This window comes from Strigops habroptila (genome assembly GCF_004027225.2).
Source record: "Strigops habroptila isolate Jane chromosome 13 unlocalized genomic scaffold, bStrHab1.2.pri S16, whole genome shotgun sequence".
NCBI classification, from domain to species: Eukaryota; Metazoa; Chordata; class Aves; order Psittaciformes; family Psittacidae; genus Strigops; species Strigops habroptila.
The window spans coordinates 11984845-11994338 of NW_022651054.1; the positions used below are offsets into that span (position 1 = coordinate 11984845).

At 42.5% G+C, this 9494-nt stretch overlaps 1 protein-coding gene across 1 annotated transcript; it reads right to left on the minus strand.

Moving 5' to 3' along the window:
- Positions 1-1480: 1480 nt before the first annotated feature.
- Positions 1481-8364, minus strand: XAF1 (XIAP associated factor 1). Its single transcript, XM_030472548.1, is given in 9 exon segments — positions 1481-1660; positions 2606-2675; positions 3174-3490; positions 3493-3520; positions 3793-3860; positions 4646-4898; positions 5699-5755; positions 6760-6896; positions 8334-8364. Coding segments are annotated over 9 exon segments (975 nt in total). The 3' UTR covers positions 1481-1646.
- Between the last annotated feature and the right edge of the window lie 1130 nt (positions 8365-9494).

Here is a 9494-nt window from a genome sequence, read left to right on the forward strand (position 1 = left end):
GTAAGCACAGCACCCCAGGACCAGGGTGACACCACAACAGGCATTCCCTCACCCTGGGAGAAAGAACGAGTCAGATTGTTTCCAGGGGTTTTCAAGGTCTTTCAGAGAGGTATTTTCATTTGGCTCATATTTTCTGGGAGCTCACAAATGTCTCTCTTCTTACCAAGACATCTGCGCTCTGGGCACCGAAGCATGCCAGGGCAACAGGAAAAGTTGAGGAGTGCTCCAGTCCAACTGGCTTGCTAGTCTCTGTATGCAGATGCTGTTGTCTTTAACCTAGCTGGGAGCCTGAAGTTATTGATTACTGAATGGCAGCAGCGCCAAAGGCTGTGTCACCTCAGACATGGTGTGCCTGGTTCTCCTCCGTCCGGAGCCCGGGTCTCCAGCCATGACCAAGTTCAGCTCATGCCAGGACCACCAACAGCCACACGATGACACTGCTGCATAAACTTCTGATAAGAGAGGAAATGCCACTTCTGTCATGACCTTGGCCTCCTCTCTCCTCCTCTCCCCTCCCCGCAAAGGGTTGTAAGGATAAAGCTGGCCTTGTGCTCTGATATAGGGTTTGTGACACTTTTCAGCCTTTTTTTTCCCTATTTTGGCTCCTGTTTCGCAGGACAAGATGTGACCCCATGGCTGTCCTCTGCTAACCCAGGATGCAGTGCAACCTTAGTCTGCAGCCGTATTGTGGTAACAGGGCTGGTGTGAGCACTATCCCCTCACCTGCCTGTTCATGCCCATTTCTTGTCCTGTCTGGTAAACGGGGCTGTTTCTAGGTGTACAGCAACTTCCCTTGCGTTTGGGCAGCAAAGCTTTCAAAGTTCTTTTTCAAAATGAATGAAAATATTTTCCTGTCTTTGTATAAATTATAGGTCAGCACGCGTACATTAGTTCCAGCCATCAGCTTGTAAGATTGAACACAGTTAAAGCCAGATAACAGGAAAATGGCACCTTGTAAAACTGTTCTGTTAACCCATTTTAGTGTTTATTGTTGTAAGGTGCCAAGCAGCAAAGGCTGCTTCACAAACATTCACAGACATTACCATAAAGCATCCACTCACTCTTTGTTTAAACTTTTCCACCACTGGGCTCCATCCGTTTCCATTTGCATAACAATGAACACTTTGGATGTGTCTGCAATCTCCCAAGACTAAGCTGTTTGTTTTGCAGTGGTTCACTTAAGTGAAGGAGAGCAGAATTTAGTGGGGTTTAATTTCACTGGGCCATGCTCTGAAAGACTTGAAGGTTTCAGCTCTCAATGAGGGAAAGGGAATTGGTGAAGCTCAGCATGACAAGGAATTCTGAATTCCTTACTTCCTTCTCTCCACCAGAACAAACATTTTGAAGAAGCTGCACTCCCTGCTGAAGCAGATGGCAAAAGTACATTCCTAAGGGAACTTACACAGAAATATGACATGACAGGAGGTGTCAAGCCCCATCACTTCCACAGTTTTCTGGTGAAACTTTTAAAAGGCCTCTCTTGGTAAGGAATAAAAGTCTGACTCGTTCTTTGTTCTTGATCCAGAGTAGCAAGTCACTTTTATTTGTCGATGATAAAGCTGTCACACTTTGAGTGCCCTGGGCTATATGAGCTGAAGCTTCAATCTGAAGATGTGCATCTATTTCCAGATTTAATCACAACTGCTCTAGAAAGAGTCTTCTGTAAAACAAACAAAGACCAGTTATGAGTGTTTTTAAAGTTCCAGTTTTACAGCCTTTTTATGTCATCACTCAGTTGAACAATATAAAAACCCCACAATGCAATTCAAACAATGTGGGTAATTACCATGTACTTACTTTTACTTCAAGACTGGAGTCCTGTAATTCAAAATTAGACAAACCCCCTGTTTCTCACTTTGGTGCTTTCTCTCTTTAATTTACAGGAGAGGAAAGTTTTACAGGGCGAAGTAATACCTCATTTACTGAGCCAAGTAGAAAAAGGGCAGATTCAGAACAAGTGCTTTCAGTTTCACTTAATTAACTGGACTGAGAGGAAACGATACTGCTTAGGAGCTGAAAAGCAGAGGGGGATGTTACCAGACAGATGTGTTAGGATTCACAGCCTGTCTGGGGCAGGGTGAGGAAAGAGACTTACAAAGCACCTATGGATCAGTGCAAATGCAACTGGAGGTATTGTCTGGCATAATTTTATCAGTGCTTCTACTGAATATGCAATTTTTACTATGGAGGAAAAATAATTTTACTTTTTATCTTCTGATACTATTCTTTAAGTCTCCATTCGGTGTTGGAGCAGACAGACTGGGGCAGAACATCTGTTCTGTGAAATCTTTTGCGCTGATCTCTGCTTACAGTAGGGAAGATACTTCATATCAAATTATGCTGTTCATAGTAGCATAATTTGAGAGGCACGATATGTATTAGTCTGAGTCAAGAGGGTGAAAACACTGGCTCTGAAGCAATACTTGCTTAATGTAACCTCATGGGAACCTACTGTGTGTTGGAATCTAAAGGGCTTTGTGAAATTCTGAGTATTATAATTTCTAGATGCACTTCCTCTGCAAAATATCCCATTGCTCCTCTCAACCCAATGTAGAATAATCCTGAATGATGAATTCTGTTCTAAATTTCTGAAATTCTGCAGTACCTTTTTCTTCATGGCTTGATCCTTGTTTCACCCTGTCACTTTTCAAAGATGTCAAAAATAGACATTTGATCTAGAAAAATAGGTAAAAGTAATATCAGGGGAGAATTTAACTTTATATTTAACATGCAGTCATATTCAGCAGGGAGGCAAATTGGGTCCCTTTGTTGGGGTGGAAAATTACCTAGAGTTCCATCTCTGATGAAGCTGAGATATAATCATACTATTTGCTTAGCGGGAACAATATCAGCCTTAAGCAAATAAGGACAGTCGCTGAAAACTTTACAGGATTTGAGCTTAAAATTAATGGCTTGAGTACTGGTGACTATTTTCCCAAAACTCAAGCAAACTATAGGCAATGGGTCTTGTTTGTGTAGATGTGAGCATAAAAAGTCAATGGAATTAACAAATCCCACACTTTACAGTGAGAGTGTGCCTCTGGTCAGCATTACAAGAAGCTATGGAATCTAGAAATGGGCACTGGGACCCCAGGCAGTGTGGAAGTAAGTAGAGACTTTGTGAGTACAGCTCTTGGCATGTAGGAGGCCGAGTCCAATGTGTCACTACTCACCTCATGTTTCCAAAGGGTTGGAAGTGGCAGAAAAATGTTGCAATGAACACAGGTCACCAGCATGTCAAAAGACTGGGTGTCTTTAAGAGCTTGGGCTGATGTGGAAAGTCTGCCTCTTGTGGGAGAGGGAAAGTCAATCTTTTTGTTCTTTGAGAGTTTAAGTAAAGTTTTGGAGGTCAATGGCTGGTTCCTTTCTTTCGCTTTGGGATGGACATCTTTCCATGCCATTGCATTCTCAGAGCAGGAAGAGGGAGCCAGATAGGAAGATTGTGGTGGATCACTGCTGAGTTTTGAAGCTGACTGGCCAGCAAGAACTTTGTCAGCTTATGGGCTGCACTGCATTTATTCTGTTAAAAGAGAGTATGCATGATGAGGTGGAGATTGGCATTACACCTGGCTGTGTGGTATGCTGTGATTTGCAACAGATGTGAGTCATGGGGAGGGTCAGTGGACACCACCTCACAGTGATGCTTCAGCTGAACACATTGTATCATGAAACTGTAGTCTGAAGAGCCAAGACACACTGCCCTTTCTTACCTCATATATAGCTTTCCAGAGAAATAATCTGGCTGGAAATTAAACATAGACAATTCTCTTGCACAGCTTCAAATGTGATTACCAGATGTTGGGACTACTGGTCATCTGGGAATGACTTATTGCACTTCCAATGAAGATTGCCACCAGTACCTTCAGAAGGAAAAAAAATTGAGAGAAACACGGTAATGTCACTAGTCATCTAGACAGGCTGCTCAGATCCACTTATGGTCACTGGTTCCAGAGAAACACAGAATGTTGATTCCAGTGGCCAAGAGGAATTAGAGCTGTGACTACATTTTGCTCTTGGCACCACTCAAAACCAATCTGCTGTCCCTTCTCTCAAACTTCAGGATATTTGAAATTCCACTCCAGCTCCATGTTTTGTGGTTCAAAATGCTTCACTCATACCCTGGCCTAGAGAATTCTATTGCTAGGGAGTTTTCTTTCTATAGTTTGTTTTGCCAACCCCTGCACCTTCTGATGCTTTTTCTTTTCTGGAATCATTGACAGGATTAATGAATTTTTTGGCTTGACACAGTGCCTAATACCTTAGGCCTAATAAAGCTCCTCTCAAGTTCAAAAAACCAAGGTATATCACTGGCTTTATATATAAGTAGGAGGAAAATCTAAATCTTTTTTTTCCTGTGTGACAAACAAGAAGAGGAAGAAGTTCCATTTATTTCTGACAGAAGGAATTTCACTTCGAGGATGTGAGAGGCATAAAAGAACATGGTCAAAGACCTACCAGTCAGTGGAATCACTTTGGCTTTACAATAACCAGCATAATAGAAAGCAACACTTGGCCCTTTCACTGTGGTTGGTTAAACAACAACCCCTTCTAGATGAATTACTGAGAACTGTAGAGAAGGCAAGAGAAACTTCAGTGAGATTTAACAGAGTTGACCCAGTCCATGACAATGAGGAATTTTGCTTACCAGTGGGGCAAATAGATGTTGGGTTAGTGGATGCTTCACTGGTTTGAAAGTTCACATTCTTATGATAGGACAGATCACTGTTCTGACAAATATCTTTGTGTTTGTCCTGATCTTTGTACATGATGTATTTGTTACACTCCCAACACTGCTCTGTTTGGCTGGCATAGGTGCTCAGGTGTTCCTGCAGCTTGTAGAAGGACATTTCAAGCTCACAAATCCTGCGTTTCACTGCTCGTTTGTGGCATTCCTTGGTCTGCTCATGTAAAGAGGAAATTATTGTAAATTTTCTGTCAATACTAAAAGAGGGCATTGGGTGAGAGCAGTGAGTGACTGTTTAAGAACACCCTCCTTAAGGAGTATCTACACAACCAAATGCAGGCTTACCTGTATTAGGAGTTTGTCTATCTAAGCTATCTTTAATTTAGGATGATTTAGGCAATGTAAGGCAAAATGAGAACCAACAGCAGTGAAGATGTTATGTGTCAGTACAGGTTAGCAACAGAGCACAAGCCCACCTAGAAAATTCCAATTCTTCAGCTACCATCACCATGGGCAGCCTGCTATGCCTTCGCTACTTTGGTTCCTTGAACTTGAAAGGTCCTAGACTGCAGCTGGCATGGACAGGCTGCTCTTGCTTCCCAGCCTCTGTCAATTCTTTTGTGTATCTCCTCCTTAGCTGTTCCCTTGACTCTTACTTTTTATAACCACTCCTTTGGAAAAGCAGGTAATATGAGTATGGAGGCAGGGTGGAAATGTTTTTAAGAAGCCCTCACAGCACATCAGCTTGAAGTGCCAAGGATGAGAAAGTAATAGATTATCTCCTGGAACAGACTGTCCCATCACAACTGGATGGGCAACTACCATGTGCTATACTTATTTACAAGGGTTTAAGGGTATGCCAAAACACTGCGACTGTTGAGAGGTTTCAGTTTCTTCATGGTCCAGGATAGGAGTCAGGGATTTACATGTTTTTGCTGTTGAAACATGAAAGTGATTCCTCACGGCCGGTACAAGGGGTCAGAGTAGAAGGTAAAAAGTACTGCACATTCTTACCTCATGATGGTCCAATTGGTGCTGCTGCATGCTTTGGTGACAAAGATTACATCTGACCTGCAGCCAAAACATACAGCACTTCATTGGGAGCATAGGAGAATAGTTACTGCTCTCATATGTCAATACAATTACAAGCTGCTGAGATGATCTTCCTGTCATTTTCATCCCTATCATCAACAAGCCATTGGTGCGTTTTTGTTTCTCTGTCAGACTTGAGCTGTGCTGATGAGATTTTGTGGAAAACAGGTATCTGATGATTCTGCAGGAAGCTGTCATTCTGTGGGAGGATTCAGTACTCAAAGGTGGCCATGTGAAAAGCAAGGTGTGAGGTGAAATAAAGAGCGTGTATTCAAAATGTTGACTGAGGTTTAACTTAAAGGTATAGGCCCAATATTCAGCTAGTCTAAATTATAATGGCCCCTCTGCAAACATAGGAAGTATGCTAGTTTTCTGTGGATTTGCCATGAGAGCTACTCATGTGTTCTGTTAAATAACTGCAATCAATGGAATTGCGAAATCAATAAAACTAGTAAGACAGAATCATGCCTGTGTATTCATGCTTCAACATAGTACCTATAGCTACAGGGCCCTTAATGCTATATTAAAAATGCTATTGCCTGGCTATATGAAGAGCTGATAAATTAACTCTGCCAGTTCAGTTTTGTTAAAAAAGTGCATTGATGTCCTAACTGTGTACAAGCAAGGTTTCCTTCAGACCAGGTGCTGCCTGCCTTCCTCTCATCAAAACATTTAACTTGCATGCTCTGGCTAATCCACAAGCACTAGGAGCACATATCCATACCTGATCTGCAATTTGTATTGCTGAGGAAACCGAGGCACCACAGTGGAAGCTTTATTCTCTTAAGCTGACTGTGCAATAAGATCAGAAGGCGCTGTAACCAAGCCTGAAAGGTTATATCAGACCCTTATAGATTTTCTGGTCAAACAATTAGAGAAGTTCAAATCTAGTTAATACAGAGCACAGCACCACAATACTTCAGGGCTGGCACAGCTTTTTGCTATTTGAAAGAAACCCCCGAAGAATGTGTAGCATTCCTCACCTGCTTATGTGCTTCTGTTTGGTGGTCCTTCATATCCTTTTGGGCAACTGGTTCATCGCATTCTGGACAGAGAGTGAGAAACCGCAAGCAGTGGGCCTCATGGAGGGAGAAATCTGCAGCAGGCACATCTCGTTTACTACAAAAATGGGAAAGGGCAGAGTACATGAACTGGTGAACACAGCTGCTCCCTCACCACCACCTTAGGATGTCTGCCTCACTGTCCTCACCTCGGGCACAGAGACATTAGTGTGCCAGGCCACAGGAGGTGAGGTGTATCCCTCATTTCAAAGCCTTCACTGCAGTGCGGCCAGGACCCTGTGGCAGGAGGTATTGATGCCTGATGCAAAGAGTGATGGTCCTTAGGACATGGCAGCTGGAGGTAAGCCCATGCAACCTTTCTGGCCTACAAGAGTAGGAAGACTGCCTGGAAAGGCATGTACACGTCCAGCTCTACTACTTCGAGGCGATGTGTGAGGCAGAATACCTGATGCCATTTTGACTTTCTGCACTAGTTGTTGATCCAAGCTCTGACATCATGTCTGGGCCACAGAACCAGTCTGCCCAACATATTTGCTCGTCGCTCGATGTGGAGAGAATGGCCAGCATGAAGCCATGTGAATTATGAATAGCTGAGCCCTAAGGCAGAGCAGCCACAGCAAAAAAGCCCTAGGGCAGTGAACTCTTCTAATTTTCTTACAGAAGATAAGTTGCCTCAAGGAAATCTGCTTTAGACATGAGGAGAAGCTTCTCATGGTCATGATGGATAAGGACTGGAATGGATTTCCTGTGGGAATGTGTCATCTCTGTCACTAGAGTTTTAAAGAATTGGTTAGAGGCATCTATCAGAAGTTTTAGGCAAAGTAGGTATACCAAGGAGTCTGATCAGTGTGCAGCAACTGCTTTATTCAAAGCACCCCCTACAACCTTTAGAACACAATGCTAGGGTCTCTGTGCAAGGCTAAGCATTGCTTTTCCTTTGTGAGCAGACAAAATTGAGGCTCAGCTCATGTTTAACCTTTCTAAGTTTGATTCTTTTTTTAATTGCAGTGCTTCATAGTCTTCATTGATAAAATTTGCCCATGGTCTAGCTACTAGTTGAGACACACCAAGCTGCACTATCCTCATGGCCCCTTTCACCATTCTATTCTATGAGAGATGGCCAATTACCCTAAAAAAAAAGTAATACTTCATCACTTAACTGCAAATGTAGAAACAGAAAGAAACAGAAAGAAACCATGGGGGGAAACTGAGGCAGCAGCTGGGTTTGGCATGGTATATGCACTGACTCCTCTGCCAGATACTGCAAAATTACCCACAGTAGTACCATGTAAAAAGAGGACATGTAGCATGGGAGATGGTTATGGAAGAAACCTGCAGAGTAGCAGCAACGAGGAAATGCGAGAATGCAAACAAACCATTTTTGTTTACTACTCAATGGCTAGTGTACACCCTTCTGCCATGTGGTTCTTCCTCTTCTCTTCGTTACAGGAAAACTAGATAACGTTAAGGAAAATCCTAGAAAACTTCAGATCTCCACACTTTGCAGGGATGGAGAGGGAGAAAGATGTCTTAGCAATTTTTGCAGAACCTGCTCTCTTCTGTCATTATTTTTCTTTTTATTCTTCTGGATAGCCTTTCTTCTAAGAGCAGAGAAAAAAACCCTGAAACTGAAAGCCTCTGGTGCAATAACTCCTCCCTGAACAGCTGCTTAGCCATCCTTTAAAGGAGGAGCAGCAGCATTGCCAGACAAGCATCAGCTTGTAGCGGGAGTTCCACAAACAGATTAGTTTGCTAGTCCTTAGAGAAACTATGGGGTGTCATCTTCCTTCCTTCCCAAATAAGTTTAATTCACAGCAGCCAGTTTATGAAGCAGGACCTGAGCTGGCAGCCATACGGCTCCACATTTTTGCATAGGGAACTTCAGAAGAAATTTAAGTTAGAGAGAAAAGGACCAGAACGTCACATTTTCATTTCAGTGCAAGTGATTTACTGATGGAAGGCCTAGCATCTCTTGTGCCAGCTACTGCAACTGATCCCTTACAGCAGCACAACACAAACAGCTCTTCTCTGAGGTCATAGGTCCTGTCTAGTGTGGAACAATGAGATACAGGAGATGCAGAAAATAAGAACTGACATTCTTAGTCTGTAAAATGGGAACAAGGATATTAATTCTTCTACTTTGCAGAGGTATTGGGAAGGGTAATTCACTAGTATTTGCATAATGTATTGTAATGCCATACACAACAGATGCCCCAGATGTTACTCAGAAAGCAGTGTGGTTCATTTCCCATGCAAACAAGCCCCTTCTGTGCCTATCTTTCTCCGGGAAATATGAAAGAAGAAGAAGAAAAAGGAAGCCCAATAAGCCATTATTTAGACTTGGGAATAATGAGTGTTTATCTGGATTTTGTAACACAAATTATGTAACGACGCAGAGAAAAGGCTTTTGAACAAACATGTTAATGAGGTGGCAGCTAAGGGAAGGTTACAGAGTTGCCAATTCCAAATCACATTTTTTAATATGATTTTCTTTTCTTTTTCATTCTTTCTTTCTTTTGTAGTCATTACGCTGCACAGCATTCAAATGTGCTTTAGGGCTTCATGCAAACTATTCAAAAATTACCAATTCTAAGTCAAGAAAGCCTGATCAGCAGCACACACTGACTGAGAAAACCCCACTGACACAAAATTCATAATGAGGGCTTTTATGTAGGAAGTTGTTGGGCACAGGGGTT